The 18031-nt window shown below is 40.9% G+C and overlaps 3 protein-coding genes across 4 annotated transcripts; 1 reads left to right on the forward strand and 2 right to left on the reverse strand.

The window, feature by feature from the left end:
* Positions 1-3440: 3440 nt before the first annotated feature.
* On the reverse strand, positions 3441-8174 carry mrpl10 (mitochondrial ribosomal protein L10). Of its 2 annotated transcripts, XM_083994609.1 has the most exons (6): positions 8111-8174; positions 7422-7627; positions 6256-6428; positions 5482-5646; positions 4829-4973; positions 3441-4043 (listed from the first exon to the last, which is right to left on the reverse strand). In XM_083994609.1, the coding sequence occupies exons 3-6, from the start codon at positions 6361-6363 to the stop codon at positions 3799-3801; spliced, it is 663 nt and encodes a 220-aa protein (XP_083850735.1). In that variant the 5' UTR covers positions 6364-6428; positions 7422-7627; positions 8111-8174; the 3' UTR covers positions 3441-3798. The 2 variants fall into 2 exon arrangements, with proteins under 2 accessions (XP_083850735.1, XP_083850734.1); XM_083994608.1 differs by lacking the exons at positions 7422-7627; positions 8111-8174 and adding an exon at positions 6669-6721.
* On the forward strand, positions 7440-9872 carry pnpo (pyridoxamine 5'-phosphate oxidase). Its single transcript, XM_083994606.1, has 7 exons — positions 7440-7666; positions 8220-8344; positions 8427-8526; positions 8643-8696; positions 8775-8903; positions 8998-9068; positions 9606-9872. The coding sequence occupies exons 1-7, from the start codon at positions 7478-7480 to the stop codon at positions 9769-9771; spliced, it is 834 nt and encodes a 277-aa protein (XP_083850732.1). The 5' UTR covers positions 7440-7477; the 3' UTR covers positions 9772-9872.
* Positions 9873-11842: 1970 nt separating this feature from the next.
* prr15lb (proline rich 15 like b) lies at positions 11843-17870 on the reverse strand. Its single transcript, XM_083994637.1, has 2 exons — positions 17658-17870; positions 11843-12957 (listed from the first exon to the last, which is right to left on the reverse strand). Exon 2 carries the CDS (start codon positions 12926-12928, stop codon positions 12605-12607), a length of 324 nt encoding a protein of 107 aa, XP_083850763.1. The 5' UTR covers positions 12929-12957; positions 17658-17870; the 3' UTR covers positions 11843-12604.
* Between the last annotated feature and the right edge of the window lie 161 nt (positions 17871-18031).

The following is an 18031-nucleotide window of genomic DNA, read 5'->3' on the forward strand; positions in this document are numbered from 1 at the left end:
ATAGCTGCTGCTCGGTGCCACATCGCTGAGGCCAAAGTGAAAGTGTTAAAGAGCCACAGAGCAGAGGAGGATGAGGAGGAGGAGGATGAGGAAGAGGAGAGAGGACTCTGTGTAATCCAGTTACCTAACAGAGGTGAGGAGCTGAGCTGCAGGTTCAAGCCTGTGATGCCATAATTTAATGTTACCTGGATGTGGTTCAGTCTATCCTGGACCCGGATCCTCATCCAGATCACTCTGGATCTTAAACGTCACAGGAAAACAAAATTCCTGCCAAACTCTGAGATAAATTGTTGTTTGGCTCCAGATTATCATACGAGGGCGACTCTGGGCTTTGAGGTCGAACGTTACGTGTGTCATAAAAACAAACACGTAAGAGAAAAGAAGCTGGAAATGTAGGATTTGAGCACAGTTTGTCCTTTGTATCTTGTCATTCTCTCTGAAACTGTGTCACTAAATAATCTCAGATTTTGAACAGAGGTGGATCAACATCCTATAACAGGCTTCAATTTAATACAACAGCCCTGCAACAAAACTATGTCATGAGTTTATCAGAGAGACACAATTGTTGCATGTTTAAAAATGAAATAGTTATAATAATACGCATTAAAAGTGGCTCTTTCTTTGCATAATTGAACTAAATACAAAGATTTTCATGAAAAGCTAGACAATAATATAACAAAAGCAACAAAAACCCATTAGAAATCAATGCAGCTTCCTCTCATGTGCGATACTGTGTGGTTTGCACATGGTGGTGTAACGTCTCTGTGACAGCGTGGGCCAGCACCGCCTGCAGCGAGCGGATTACCAACCTCTGCTTAATTGGTTTTTCAAGGGGATGTTTATAGCAACTTGTCACTGGGACCTGAAGCAACAAGCTCCCAGAGCAGAGAGTCAGCCACACCACAAACATCAGAACGTGCAGAGACGAGACGTCCACTACCACCGTCACCACAGCAGGACACAACGGTCGAGAGAGATGAAAACGTGTAGGGAAACTTAAACGCATCATGATGACAAGAATAAAAAGCAAAGCTACAGGTGTAAACTTAAGGGAGAAATGAGAATGTAGGCCAGCTCACATGCAAAACAAAGGCTATGTGCTACAATCCAAACTGATATCCGTCTAAATCTGGGCAGAAGCAGCCTGGCTCGCTTGTTATGTTATGTAAGGCCTGCAGAGGATGAGAGTAACTGACCTCAGTGATGAGAGCATGTGGTGGAAACAGGATGAAGGGATTTGCAAGGTTTCTGAGCTCGCTTACTCAAGGAGGAGCACAAAAAAAAAAATGCTTTTGATCTCAAGATAAGACTTTAGGGATTTCCCAATCCATGTAGGAACTCACTCACTATTCTAAATGTTCCTGTATAAAACCTGTTTTGCTTTTTACAAGCACCGAGGTTGTGCACTTTGAGGAAATGTAGTCCGACCAGATTCAAGTGCAATAACGCATCCAAAAACAATCACATGATTGTGGGTCAAAGCAGCGTTTTTTCCTCATATTTGACCCAGATTAGATAATATAAAAACTGGTGGACGAGTGACATTATGAGCTCGTAACATGGAAGTAGACTCCAACAAAACAAGTTGGTACAGCCACTGATCATGAGATTATACCATTTAATGTCTCTTATGATGGAATAAAAAGTGCTGCCAGTAAAAAAAGTGGATCATCAGATCAGTTCAGGATAAAATATTCATGATTATGAATGAATGGGGGAAAATGTGAGGCTCAATCCAAAACACAGTGACTCAGTATGTTTGTAACCCTGCACTAGAAATAAGGAAATGTAAATTATTTGATCTGAGTCCCTTGTGTGTGTGAAGCATGTGCTCTGTTAACACACAGAAACACACTCTGTACAAGCAGGAGGCAGCTTAATACTCTAATGTAAATGAGTGGAAATGAGCCTTAATGAGCAGCAGGGCTGAGTTCACTTCCTCAGTTGATGCCACCACACGTGCCCTGTGGGGCCTGTTTGAACTATTCAGGGCCTCATATGCTCTTATCTAAAGCTCATTAACATATCACTGCTCCAGCGAAGTCAAGTTGAAGTTTTGGCCAATTTACCAAAAGGATTATTATATTCTAAGGCGGTAAAGATGGTTAAAAATGGCTGTAATATATAGGCAGGATAATATAAAGAGATTAAACCGATTCTTCTGCTGAGAATATTTCGCGTTTCTTATCAGAACTTAAAATAAAATTGATTTAATTTCGTGTTTTCTGATTTAAAGCGTGAAAAATAATAAAATAGGGGGGAAAGGAAAGGGAGTCTCACCTGTAATCCAGCCTCCTCGACTCTCATCATCTGTTGCGGTTTGATAAATCCAACAAAAAGTCTCATGTGGCGTTCAACGGTCTGTGGGACATCAGCATTTCGACGAACAAAACGTTTACTTTTCCCATCGAGATGCGTTTGGAGAAAGGGGGGAAAAAAAGGGAAGTCAACCTACATGTTTCCTCCGCTGATAATCACTTATTGTGGCCACATAAGCTGAGCGGCGGCCGAGCCCTCTCTCCCTCCCTCTTCCTAGCTCTCTATCTCTCTCTTTCTCTGGCGGGTGACTCCCTGCAAATCCAAGGAGAGCTGCTGCGCGTCGTGCGCAATGTGTCCTGGGCATTATCCGCATTAGCAGGAATTACACTGAGTGTCTAGCAGGGATGTGGTGGAGGGTAAATCTAGCCGACCTCCACTCACTCTGCTGCCCCCCTCACTTCACAGTTTCTATCATAAAGCAGAAGGTACGAGTTAAACCTGGAGATGCATCAAACGATTAAGTGGTGCATTTATTAAAATCGTGTATTTTAATGCAAACATATGGATTTATATGGGGGAAAAATGAATTCGTGGGTTATGATTTGCCCACCATACCCTGTGTTTACCATTATACCTGGATTTTGTTTTTTTAACTTCATTTTCAGTTTGTTTTTGTGATGCATAAGGAAATAAAACATCTTTTATTTTGTTTTGAAGTGTAAAAACTCTGCACCTTCACTTTGATTTCTGAACCATATTGTGTTTTCAGTCAGTGTTGACAGTCGCTCTCCTGCAGGGGAGTGTGGTGCGGAGGAGGAGGAGAGTGCCTGAGTAGTGTCTGTCTCTGTCTCTCTCAGAAAAGCAGGCCATAATAGACTAACTGACCCAGATTAACATGCTGTAATCTGCAGATTAACGTATCAGGATCTGTGACCACTCGTGTTTATTTTGGCTGGGACCGGTTTTCATGATGCCACTTACGCTTTACAACAATGACTGCTGCTATGTGCTGATCTGTGCAAATCTCATGTAAAGGAATCTGCATTAATAAAAGAAATCAATTATCATCCCCCAATTAATAAGAATATAATTGCTGCAATCCTGGAAAAGATAATGTAACAGTGACAAAATGTGTATATTCAAAAACGTATCAGTCAGATATCATTTGGAATATCATATCATTTATTTTCATGTGACAGTGCCTTTAAATAAAGTAAAAGCTTGAGCAACGATGACATTTTTTTTGCAGCATTGTCCATCCAAGTCGTCCATTCAGAGACACCGGTTGCGTCTGCACAATCCTTCAGTCATAATAGTGAGTGACCAGTGCTCCTCTGGGTGGATGCACACTAGAAGATTTAGTGGAATTTAGCTCCAGCTGAATATATTGAGTTAATATCTCAAAAAAAAAACTCTGACAGGAACTTTTGGGAGTAAATTAAAATAAATATTCAAGTGTGCATCCGACTCTGCCGTCGTTCCAAGCAGCAACAGCTCTGCGCAGTTTGTTTAACAGTCCCAGCTGCTTCCTCTGAAGCTCTACGTGGCCTCCTCGGCTTTAGGAGCTCCCTCCTCCGCGGCGCCGCTGTCCGAGCTCTGCTGTTTGACGTACTGCTGCAGCAGGGCGGAGAGGTGGGCCGGGTGGCGCTGCAGCAGCGAAGCGGTGTGGGAGGTGAGCATCGTCAGCCCGCTCACCAGCTGGCCCTGGACGACGGTCATCGACGGCATCTTGGAGAAACTCACAACGCCCTCTGCGCTGAGCAGCGTGTTCTCTATGCAGGCTCCTGTAGAGAGAGGAGAAGCATGCTGAAGGTTAATGTTCATAATCACAGATGCTCTTTAGATATCATTTCCTCCACCTTCTTAAAGCAGAAGTAAGCGATCCGGTCGTTTTGGCTAACTTCTTGTCAGCCGATGGAGTTAGCAGTCCCCGCCCTCGTCCCTACGTCACCACATTCACGCGCATCCCTTGGCTGCACACACTGCCCCTTTATGCCGTTCTCTCTCCTCATTGGATAAAGGTTGTAGGATACAGTGACTGACAGACCCGTGTTGCGGACCAAACACTCTAAGTGATTGCTGTCGGAAGATATAACTATTTAAGACTTATATTAAAGCAGAAGTAAGCGGAATATTTATGTTAATATAAGTCTTAAATAGTTATATCTTCCAACAGCAATCACTTATATAGAGTGTTTGGTCTGAAACACGGGTCTGTCAGTCACTCTGCTCTGCTGTAAGCTGAGGAGAAAACTTTCCTTGTATCCTACAACCTTTATCCAATGAGGAGAGAGAACGGCATAAAGGGGCGGTCCTCTCTGTGTGTGCAGCCAAGGGATGCGCGTGAATGTGGTGACGTAGGGACGAGGGCGGGGACTGCTAACTCCATCGGCTGACAAGAAGTTAGCCAAAACGACCGGATCGCTTTACTTCTGCTTTAACACAAATATTCCGCTTACTACTGCTTTAAATCTGAAGATTTGTTTGTTTCTTTGTCCTTTAATGATACTGAATATGAAAAAATCTGCATGTCAGAGAGTTATTGTGTTGGACATAGAGGATAACATACCCAGGAGCGTCATCTGTGGGCTGGACCTGAGAGCAATCAGCATCTCCCTCGCCTTCGGCTCTTTACTGATGATCATCACTGTGGGGCCGATGAACAGAGCGGCCATGTTGGAATAAATACTGTCCTTCAGGAACGACCGCGTCACCTGAAAATAAGAGAGAGGTTTCAGATTACATTACTTTTTTATTAAAGGGGACCTCATCGGCTGCAAAGTTGTGAAGCATGTTGCTCTCAGTTGATCGGTTATTTTCCAAATATGCAGGTGCTGCACAGATGATGCACTGTTTGACAGATTAGACAAACAAAACTGTACAAAATATAAACATCAGCCACAGGTTGTTACTGTCTTTTCTGACAAATACCAACACAAATGCAAAACTTGGTTCTCTACTGGACCATAGTTAATGATACCTCCCATAAACCTTTGTTGCATTGTTTTCCTCAATTCTCTCCTCTAATGTCCCATAATCCTGTGTGCCATTTATTTAAGCAATTTAATAGAGCAGGAATAACTTCACCAGAGCAAGCTTTAAGAAACATGGAGGCAGAAAGGCTGTTTGCATGAAAAAGCTACCGTCATAGTCGACTCTACTTATACAATGCTGACAAATGGATGTAAAAAGACAAATAAAACCATGTACAGTAGACGTTACCTGGTTGGGGAAGAACTTGACAGCGATGCCGTGTTTATGAAGTCTGTTCTTGAGATTCATCAGGTCTTCGGCGTTGCTGGCGTTATTCTGGACCACAGCGACCATCTTATAATTCTGGAAAACATTCTTCAACTCCTTCTTCATGAGTGACGTCAGAGGACTATCCTGATGAAAGAGCAGAAAAGAGTTTATCTCACAGGGATGTGAATGACTGGTTGATTTCAGCAAAAAAACCCACCTCTGGATATAAACACAAGGAAACATAGGGTGCAAATGTTTTTGACATATGGTCACACAAGTCTTGGTCGAGCTGGACACTTTCCTCAAGACCAGTCAAGACCAAAGCTGCAGTGACATCTGTTTTTTCTGTCATTTGCTCACTTTGGTTTATGTGATGTAATTCAACAACTTTAACAGGATTAAAATTGTTCTACTAACTAAAGTATCGGCTTGTGTAACCATCTGAAAAACTTGGTTGCACCAGTGTCAACACAGTGGGAGGAGGAGACTTCAGCAGGTCGTGTGCTGTGTGCTTCTGTTCAATCCAAACTTTGTTTACATTAGATATGGTTTAGATTTTATATAAAATCATCTTTTCTTTTTAGCTGAGGAGGAATAATGTAAATATCAAACCACATGATTATTATCAGAACTGGTACTCAATACAGTAATGGTCTCGCACTGGTTTGGTCTGGTCTCGACTCTGTTAATAATCATAGATATATAATAAAGTATAAGAGATTAAACAATATTATAATAATAAATGGTCTTTACCTCCTGGGCCACTCTGGGTTTGGCTGATGGGTAGGCGCCTGGAGGAACGACCCTTGTTGGGGGCACGTACTTGGTCACAGCCAGCAGCTTCTGTCGGAGGATGTGCATCGGCTTCTTGTGGCGAGTCACCGCCTTGGAGCCGTGTCGGACACTCTGGGTGAGAGGAAGCCATCCTGCAACACACACAGTCCGGTAAACAAACACACCTGACCTGACAGTCCACATCTCTAACGTTACTACTAGCTGCTGGTGCTAACACCGGCTAACTGAGCAGCAGATGCAGCAGCACTGCAGGAAAACAGTTTAACAGGAGCTAAGATGACAGTTACCAGCTTTAAAAAACCACAAACAAAACATTAATTCACTGTGGATAAATAAACTAAAGTTAACATGCAGTATTAACTCTACTTTACCCTGTTTGGGTAGTAATTTTACACACAAGGTCGCCGCCATCTTGGACAGGAAAAACGTGATTCAGGAAGTGACGATGCTACAAATGCTGCGTTCAAGTCCCGTCGGTAAAAAGGGGATGTCACTCGTCTCACACCAGAGAAAGAACAGGAAAGTTAAGAAACCTATAATAAAACATATTTAACACGTTACATTACATTATTAAACTTTTAAATGTGTAATTTATTGCTTAAATGATTGTATGAAATAACAGTTTTGGGGCATAAAAACGGATTTTTCTGTTACTGAAAGCTGGCAACATAAGGTAAATTTATTGAGTTATCGAAAGATAGCTTGCTAAGGAGCAATCACTGCATTTTGTTTTTTGTGCATTTATTTTAAATTACCTTTGTTTTATAGTTTCCTTTTCTTTTTCTTTCTTTTACCAACATTTAATTACGTTTTTTAATCATCATGTGATGCCATCGTAGCCAGCACAGACATACACCTGCCCAACTTACTTTGTAGCCGTGAATAACAAATATAACGTGAACGCAGCATGGCTCATCGATGTGTGGTTTTAATCATCGCTGAATCATCGCTGTTTGGGTTATTTTTTCTTTAAATCACATCTGCTTTACACACAACCTTATTTATTTCATTTTTATATTTATTCAAGGTCGGTTCATGAAAATACTATTTTAAAATCGTTTTTAAAAAAAACTGTCCAGTTCATTAATGCATGATCAGTTTCATGGTCCTGTTACAAAACTCACCGCTGTCTTTTACGTAAAGAAGGACGCGGGGTTACGTCAGCGTCAAATTGACAAGCATGAGGCGCATACTCAGTGCGAATTTATCCAGGTATATCACTTTATTTGGGAGAAATCTTCCGTCCCGTGCCTCCCTGACCGTGGGTCAACACTGCGCGTTTGCACCGCATTTCTGCAGGAAATCAACGACAGACGGCACAACCATGGACCTGAGCAACATGAGGAAGAAATACAAAGGAGATGAGGAGGTGAGGAGTCTCAAGACTGAGTCGCATTACTTATAACATCCACACCGATCCAAGTCTGTGGAGCTGCAAGGTTATGGTGACCCTCTGCTTGTGTGTCAGAAGTTTAAGGTGCAAATCCTGCATTGTGCATCCGTCATTTGTGTACTGGGCTGGGTAGTGTGTGTGCTACAGCTGCAGAAATCTCTATGTTTTCATGTACACCAGGCAATCATGCACAGCCAATTAAAAGGCTCATAGAGACCCCACATGTGGATATAGAACATATATTTGAGCTTTGAAAGTGAAAAGATGTTAATACAAACTCTGCAGGAAACAGAGATTAAATATTATAAGTTAAATCATGTATTGTTCTAACCCTAACCCCTCTGCTGGGGATTTGTGGCACAGGAAATATTATAAACATGCTGAGGTCAGACTAGAAAGTGAAACTGCAAAGAAGCTGACCTTTAAAATGTGACAGTGATTCAGAGCAAAATCTCAAAATCCACCATGCACCACCACTTGAAGAAACCGAACACGCAGCTTCAGGATCTGTGGTTATTTGTGTCGACAGTGCTTCGAAGAGAGTCAGCTCGTGTCCCTGGACCCAATCAAGCAGTTTGGAAACTGGTTTGATGCAGCCACAAAGTGCCCTGAAATCGGAGAGGCCAACGCCATGTGCATCGCCACTGCCACCAAGTAGGAAACTTTAACTCAATGAAAAGAGCAGATTTTCTGTCACAATGTTTCCCAGTTTCTCATCAGTCTCATCTCTGTTCAGGGATGGATGCCCGTCTGCTCGTATGGTTCTCCTGAAGGGCTACAGCAACGAAGGTTTCCGCTTCTTCACAAACTATGAAAGCAGAAAAGGTTCAGAGCTGGTGAGTTATGAGTCTCTTTGTCTCTCTAACTCCCACACTTTGTCTTTTTTGTATGTGGATTTTGGCATTTATTCTATTTCCACACCCGCCATGTTGATCTTATCTGTCATCCACAGGAGACTAATCCATTCGCCTGCCTCGTCTTCTACTGGGAACCTCTAAACAGACAGGTACAGAGAGGCGTGCTCCTATCCTCCCCATCCTCCTACAGTGCATGACAGTCGATTTATTTAAATGTTTATATCCAGATTCGTATCGAGGGCCGAGTGGAGCGGATCCCCTACCAGACCTCCTGTGACTACTTCCACTCCCGACCCAAGAGCAGCCAGATCGGGGCGGTTGTGAGTCGACAGAGCACTCCGGTTCCCAACAGAGACGTAAGAACCAACAGAACTGCCATGGTGTTATGAATGAAATGCATCAGTGTTTGTTTGACGCCTCAGTTTTTTTGTCCTTTCTTTTCTTTGTTAGTATCTCAGGGAGAAAAATGCAGAACTGGAGGAGAAATACAAGGAGACAGAAGTGCCCATGCCTGACTACTGGTGAGCACCACGTTTTATTCTGTGCATGGGAATAAACTATAAAATCCTAAATTATGGGGAAATGAGAAGGAGCGTTAGTGCTTTTTGCTTGCAGGATTTCATAATAATAAGCTTTAGTTTGAGTTATAGTTAAGCTTTGTTGCTCCAAGCCACATTAAAACAACTAATCATCCACATAGTTAGAGGTCACAAACCCAACAACACTTGCAGGAAATGAAAGTGCATCAATTTTAATAAAATTCCTCCGTTAAATTTCGGTGTATTTGGACTTTTCCCTTCCTCCGGGCACCATTAAAGTAGGTGAAGAGACAGGAAACGAGAGCAGAGGAATGCAACAACGGTCCTTTGGCTGTGAATCAAACTGCAGGTTGTGATTATGTGGGATGCACATTAACCATAACACAGTAAACCAATGAAATATCACCTGTTAATTAGTAATAGTCACAGGTTTTTCTCAGGTACATGATGTTGTGTTTATACAGAGCTCCATGTTGTTCTATGTTCATGTTGTTTTATACTGTGGTGTTTTACTAACAGGGGTGGCTACATGGTCAAACCGTACTTGATGGAGTTCTGGCAGGGTCAGACCAACAGACTCCACGACCGCATCGTCTTCACCAAACCAAAGGACGGAGAGTCGGAGCTGGAGGAGTTTCAACACAACGCAGAGGGAGGCTGGGTGTACCAGCGCCTGTCGCCATGAGAGACCGACTTTCATCATATACAGGGAACAGGGACACAAACCTCATCCAGGATGTGACATCATCATCGAATTTAAAGGGATAGTACACCATTTTTTTTGGCAAATTGGCCCATTGCCATAATCCCTATAGTTTTAGCAGTAGATGTGTTACCTTTAATTGTTGGTGCAAGCTGTTTTTAGAATGGTGGAGCAGAGACGCGAGCTGCTCAGAGCTACGCTACGGAGGCTCATGGGATTTCTTGGTTTCCTTCATCAAACTCGTCAAATACACAATCCAACAACTCCAAAATGCTCTGGTGGACAAGTTGTGACCTGCACATTCACCACGCTATGAGATAATAACAGAACGTTACCAGCCAGAGTTGTTTTAGAGGTAAATACAGAGACTGCTTGCTGAAAAACTATCCCTGAAGGCAACACGCATCAGCGGTTTTGCATGAATTTGCCTCTAAAACAACTCTGTCTCATAACGTTCTGTTATTATCTCATAGCGTGGAAACCAAGAAATCCCATGAGCCTCCGTAGCTTAGCTCTGAGAAGCTCGTAGCTCTGCTCCGCCGTTCTAAAAATAGCTTGCACCAACAAATAAAGGTAACAAACCTACTGCTATGACTATAGGGATTATGGCAATGGGCCAATTTGCCAAAATGTTGAACTATCCCTTTAAAGAAAAAAAAAAAGAAATCACCATCTTTACCTCACCTGAAGTAACTGCTCATCTGTACAGTAGGTACTGATGGAAAACATTTGATGTTTAAATAAGTGCTGCTGCTGCTGCTGCTGTGTTTAGGATTTAAACCGTGAGACGTTTGTTTCTTGTCCTCACATGTTCTCAGTGGAGAAGCAGGAGAGGCGTGATGCAACTTTACATTTCCCTCGTGTCATGAAATGAAAAATGTGCTGAACAGAGAGTGCACTGACTGACACGGGAGAGCAAACTCCATGTGGTTTTTCGCTGAATAATGATTGACCATAATGTCTGTTATTCAACAGCGCTGTTGTTAATGTCGACCTTTAGGACCGGGAAACTGTTTCATTTTTCTTAGCACAATCTGTGCCACCGACTCGCCGCCACCATTCAGTCTTCTCTGTTAACTGTTCACTTTAAGTGTTGAAGAAAATGGGCAACACTTTATTTTACAGGTTTATTTTTTTCCTAATAATCCACAAGAAGGTTTACGAAAGATGCAGCTAATTCTGAATTAGTGGAGAGTTGAGAGGCAGTTTCCTTAACAAAAACCATCAATTATGAATCATTGATTATTGGAAAACTGGATAATCTAGGTTAAATCAGCGAGCCATGAGAGGTTTAATCAACTGTAAGTGTTAACATCATTTCCAGAGCCTTCGTAAAAATATATATTTTTAAATTTTTAGAGAATAAAGGAGAATAATTGACCCATAAAGTGAAGTGTTTCCAGCCTTTACAGTTGATTTCTATTAACTATGAACTGATTGTAACCGTCTTAGATGCCTTTTAATAACGAGATTAAAAGAGCTGACGATGTTGTTTGTGCCAATTTTCTTGTGTACGTCTTGTACTACCTGAAATTGTTTACTGATGAAGAAAATGTTGTTGTTGTTGTTTTTGACATGAATTAACTATGAAATAAAGTTTAATTTATAACTCAGGCCAAAGTGTATTTTGTGACCAGCAGGTGTCAGCGGTGCAACGTTTACAGACTCAAAAGTCCAACAAAAAACACTCAGAGGAACTATTTTCATGCATGAACAGCTGGAAACTATTATTTCTGTTTTTATATATATAAATATAAATAACTAGATCCTACCTGTGGCCAGTTTGTGCATTAACATTAAGGAATCTTGTATTACAAAGTGCAGAAACACACCGTGTGGTATCAGATGTCAGTGTCTGCTTACAGTCACCATGCCGACACACACTCAGGTGAAATAACAAACTCTCCTCTGCAGCTTTTAGACAGGACCACGTCAGTAACGTTAACACCTAAGTCGCTTAAATCATTGATCTACATGTTCAAACAGCAGTGAGATAACTCACTGAGTGTGACCTGCCTGCACACACACACATATACACACACAGCACACTCTGTCACATTAACACATCATTATACATTTATTAAAAACAAAATACACATTTTTTGCTTCAAAGATTCCATAAAAGATCATATAAACTGTATATATGTATTTTTTTTTTTTAATTTACCGTACCTGCGGAGCACCATCAGAGTCTCACACAGTCATCAAAATCAAGTCTATATTTGCTTTGGTCGTAAAAATGTAATAAAAATTTTACAGTGCCCTGGTCGCACACTACACAAACATGTCTCCTCCGGTTTATATCGATTGAATGAAACATTACAAAAAAAGAAAAGAAGAAAGTGTCATTCCAAAACTCTACATCTACATTAATAAAAATAAAAACGGAATAATTACAATAAAGTTGCTTTTCAATCATGAGGCTGAAGACGAGGATGAGGTTAGGCAGTTTAACGTTTTCCTTCATATGTTTGATATAAAACAGCACAGGGAAGTTATGGAGAGATTTTTTTTATGTTGTTGATAATAAACCCCAAAAAGAAAAATGTCTTTGAACTTTGCTTTGCCTCTGTTTGGTGTGCGTCTAATGGCCGCCAGCCAGCTGATACCAGATGTTTGTTTAGGTGTGAGCCCATTGGTCACAGACAGTATCTGCCTGGGTGTGGTGCTGCTGCAAGTGTTTGTCCACCTTGCACATGTGCTGCTGCAACATGGTTGTGTTTGTTTGTATGTGTGTGTGTCGAAGCTTTCATAGATGTGACACTGAAATATGACACATTTGGGATTTGCTTTTTTTTTAAAGGGAGCATGTGCTCTATTTGTCAGTCTTCTTTTTATGGTTTTCATCATCTGCGAACAGGTTTGGGTTCTCGGACAGCGTGGCCCGGACCCTCTTCTTCTCCTTGAAGCGCCCGGAGTGGGACACTTTGACGTGACGGCCCTTGGTGGCAGATTTATCCACAATCTTCTCCAGTCTGGCATTGAACTGGCTGTCCATGTGGTCCGCGGGGGGGTTACTGCCCGAGTGGTCTTTCTTCCCGGTGTTGGTCCCATACTCGGCCGGGATCTCGTACAAAACCTTTGGTTCAGATTTCTTCTTGCGGGAGAAGGTCAGCTTCCACCAGCTTTGTTCAGCCATGGCCCCGACAGAGACTGGAGAGGACTGACCTGAAGGGCACAGACACAAATTATACATGATTTGTTTTGACACATTGTCTAATATATCAATTTAATTTAACATCTTTCATCTTGTTTGACACCCTAAGAAATGGTTTTGGCCTCTCATGTCAGTGTGGAGGCTTTGAAACAGCATTTAGAGACACATTCAAAACATGAAGTCATTTTAGAAAAAGTGTATATTTGACAAAACACAGCTGAACCACAAGAGGCGGGCCGGCACAAGACCATGATAAATAAATCAGTCAGAGCTAATGGGGTTGAAAACTTACTAATTTTAATGCACAGTAAATTATTTAGCATATATATGAGGTTTTCTTATATTTTTGTATATAAAGTAAACTATTCTCTGTCAAATAAGGGCAGTGGAGTGAAAAACAACATTATTCCCCTCTGCAATATGCAGCAGCATTAGTTGGACATACTGTACTCATGTACCTCACAATTGTACTTTTTTGTGTTAAAAACACTCCTATACGACTAGTACACCTATAAAAGTAAATACATGGGTATGCAATTGTGTATGAATATGTGTATGATTATTTAGACATATGGGTGTAAGTGATCAGGTGCACAGACGTGTGTGTGTACCTTTTGTCCTTCTTCTTTCCTTTTTTGTTGTTTCTTTTGTGTATAAGGGCACTACATGGTTAGCATTTGTATTATTTAGCTACATCATACTGTACCCATACCTACTTTTATTCACTACACTGATGCTGCCCATGTTTTGTGCAAAAAAACGTTAAAAATAAGGAATTAAATTTTTTTTTTTTTAAAGTAAATACATGGATTTTATACATTTGCATTTTAGAGTTTTCTATAGTTATAGTAATGTCAAAATCAGCTGTAAAGGTGGTCATCATCAGTGCTTTTAATGTGACATCATCCACTACCTGCTCATTACTGTAGAGACTAATGACTGTGTGTGTGTGACTGTGCATCCTTAGAAAGCCGACAGTGACTGTGGATGTGGATGAGTTCTTCTTCTCACATCTCCATGATTAGCAGGTGTAACCTAACGTGAAGAGGAGGAAGAGGAGGAGGAGGAGGACACCTGACACTCTGCTCTCAGCTGATGAATTAATAAACACCTGAACAGTATCCTCTGTCTCTCCCATGTGATCTGATATGAAGTCAGAGTAAAAAAAAGAAAAAGAAAAAAAAAAGCCTCATCGTGTTATATAAGAATAAAATACAGTCGAACTGATTCTATTGAAAAGGAACGACCCTGAGGATGATTCTGTTAAAGTCTCTTATATCTGTGCTGCTGACTCCTCCACGTCGACACACAGAGAGACAGACAGCAATCAGACAGACAGAGTTTTATTATTACTTTTATTTCATTATTACCCTTGGTCGCCTAGCAACCACATGGTTACAATAACTTCCTCATGGTTATTGACCGGGTCTTTGATGATAACAGTTAGTGTGTCACATGCATCATAACATTAAATCGACGTGGCAGCGCCTATAAATGTGTTTATATCCATCTGCTTTTAAGTTTTCTTTAGGTTTTCTTTTTCTTTTTCTTTTTCTTTTTTTTTTTTTAAAGCACGTGTTGTTGACATAAAACCTGCCTGGTGCTGCTGAGTCATTTTCAATTGATCGGGCTGATTTGATTGATCACCTGTTGCAGCTCTTTGATCCTGTAAAAGTCTGTTCGAGTGTGAAACCTTTGCTTTTAAATACGAATATTATAATGAATCAACAATTTACTTTAAGTCTCATTGAATTAAAGTTGCTTCATTTGCCTTTAGTTGAACCATTCAAGCTCTACTTGCTTTTTTTTCTGAGCTCTCATCCACTTTATCAGCTTAATACACATTCATTCATTCATTTAAGTCTTTCAAAATACTATTCAGTGGTTAAAATGCACACTAGAGCTACAACGACTACTTGACCGATCATTTAAACAGGGGCCTTTAAACTTTCACTTTTCAGCGCTCACTAATGTCTGAACTGCTGCTTCTCGTGGTCACAGTAAACTTTTCATTTCATTTTGTGGCTTTGAACAGTTTGTTGGACGAGATAAAACCATTTCCTGCTCATCTCAGGCTGTAAGATGTTATGATTAGCATGATCATGTGTTTAATCACCAAATTAATCAATATAAAAAAAGAAACAATCACCAGCACGCACTGTGTTATCTGATCATCACTAGTTTGACTAAAGCTGGGAACCCCCCATGTTTCCTCTCTGTGTCCTCTCTCAAACTAAACCCTCACACTCCTCTAACAGGCGATTTACTCGGAAATCAAAACCGAAACGCACAATTTCAATAAACTTTTAGTTGAATATTAACAAAATACACCTTCCTCGCCATGAATAAACAAGCTAAATAGATAAAACGACTGCAAAACGATTTATATTAACAGGAGAACCGAGGTCTCCCAACCTGTAGGCCTATTTGAGTATTTCCGTGCATTATGTGCTCGTTGTTTAGCGTTTGTGTGACCGTGTGGCTAATAAACTCAGGTTTTTATGGGTTCATCAGATGCTGCGATTCCAGCTTTATGAGGGCTGTCAGGAAGCAATGAACGGCACCAATGCTGCGTTGGTGTGGTCACTTTATCATGAAGGCACCTATGCAAATAAAGAGTCCATGCCCTTTTGCAGAAACACTCATCTTACTCTTATCTGGCCCATGTGATGTGCGGCACCTGGCACGCACACACACACACACGCACACACACATACACACACATGGTGCAAAGGTTCAAGACAGAAACAGTGGAGGAAACAATTTACTCTTGTTTTTTTAGTTTTTGTTTTATCAATTTTACTTTAAAACGGTCAGAGAGGGACGTCTAAAGCAGGGGTGGGGTGTGTTACATAAGAGCACCTGCACTTTAGTCCTCTGTCCCACTAATGTCCAATTGTGTTTATTGCTGACCTAGTTGTGTACACACACTCAGGTAACAGATAGTGCTGCTGACCAAGAGGAGCTTTTATGAGTTCCCTGTGGCTGCAGCATCCGTCCCCTCACCACAGTGCTCACTCCTGGGTCCCAGCTTCTTTCACTATATATATAGATTCAAACATCTCTATTCAAATCCTAAATCTGAAGTTTATACTGTAATTTATTTTTAGCTGAATTCAGTAAACTGGATGTTTTGTGCAGGCTGCTTGCTCCATGACAAACGTTTACACAGCATTTACATAGTACTGTTGACTTTCCATCCAGCAGTTTCTGCAGAACACAAAGTTAACAACAGCGAGCGGCACTTTCACACCGTGTTAAGTAAGAGAACACAGCGGTACGATATGAGCACATATTTCTTTTTAGTCCTCTATGTTTGACTTAGATGTGACCTTTGAGACAAAAAGCCCTGTTGACACAAAGGAGGCCCTCCATAGCTCTCTTTAATAAGTTACCATGAATTTTTGTTATGTGTGTGTGTGTGTGTGTGTGTGTGTGTGTGTGGGTGAGTTGCTTTGCCTCAAAGCCTCAGAGATCAGAGCAGGAAGGAGGGAACGGTGCAGTGGCGTTCAGAAATCACTAACCAGCTGCAATGTCTTTTCAATAGCATAATGTTTGAGCTGCAGGGAGAGACAGAGAGAGGAGTCTCCAAGGGCACCGGTGACTGTGCTGCCCTCATAATTGAGCTGGAGGTTCATTAGATTCTCAGGTTTCATCCTTTGTGCCAACTTCACTGTTGACCCGTGACTGCAAAGTTGAATGAGTTGATGAAGGCACCTTGGGTGTTCTCTGTCTGATCTTTGTTATAATAATAATACTAATACTAATACTATTAATAATGACAATAATAATGTGGATCTATATGTAAGTGTGTGTAATTCCTGAGCGTTTTTTTAGTTTCTGTATCTTCATTGAAACTTCCTGTGTTGTTATGGGGATGTTATTATTATTCTCTTCATCTTCTTTGTATAGCCTATATACTGTGTTGTCTTATTATGTTTTGTGAAGCACTTTGTGACTTTGTGCTGCGAAAAGTGCTATATAAATAAATAAATGAAATAAATAAAGAATTATTATGTTAAAATCCAGAAATACTGTTAAATTCATGACTTTGAAAAAGTTTATATTTACTCTCAGTCTGCAGCTCAAGCGTAGGACAAACAAATAATGACATGTTGTGACATATCCACTGCTACTGTGGTTCATGGTTCAGTTTTCTTGTCTTTCAGTTTCTATTTATAACATCTATTTAAATCAAACACTGTTATATTTCTCTCCATATTGTAGTTTTTCAAACAAAACTGGTACTGTAGAAGGTCATAAAAACAGTGAAACGGCCTGACGCAAAAAAGCAAAAAAAAAGCACCTGTTAATGTCATTAAATGTCCTGTTTTGTCCGACCAACCGTCTAAAAACCAAAGATATTCAGTTTAATATCATGAATGGCAAAGAAAAATGACAGAAAACTTCAGATTTGAGAAGCTGGACCCGTCATTTGTCCTAAAAATGACTAAATTCCTGCCTGTTGTTGCCATCTTGAAGCTGTGATATAATAATAAGTCCTGGACTGTATCGCTCTGTGACTGACACAGGTACGTTGCATATTATAAATATACTTTAAAGATGATAAACCAAACTAATACTTTCAAACATATTACTGGATCTATTCTGAGATCAATGAGCCTTCAGTTGCCAAACATATAAACTGTTTCTGTGATAAGTTTTTAAAAGACATTAAATAACTTTCAGGTGCGTTCAGGTGTTTTCTTACCTTGTTGATGAAGATCTGGCTGAAGGAGAAGCTCTCAGACGTGATGCTGCACCGCCATGATTATGAATTCTTTAACTCTCCTCTGTGTCTTTCTTCTTCTTCCTTCTTCTTCTTCTTCTCCTCAGGTGATCATGCACAGGTACAGCATCTCTTCCTCTCTGCCTCTCGCTCCCTGACCTTGTCCCTCTGTACTCCACTCCTGCACACACCCTCCTCAAACACACACACACACACACACCTAAAGCCCGCCCAGCTGAGTGCATGAGTGAGTAAATGACTGTTGCACCCATGTGATTTGGTGAGACCTTCCTCCGGGGCACATTACTGACAGCAGGGTTAATGTGAACTTGAGAAATGAGCAGCTTTCCAAACTG

This window comes from Trachurus trachurus, assembly GCF_905171665.1.
Source record: "Trachurus trachurus genome assembly, chromosome: 19".
Classification (NCBI taxonomy): Eukaryota; Metazoa; Chordata; class Actinopteri; order Carangiformes; family Carangidae; genus Trachurus; species Trachurus trachurus.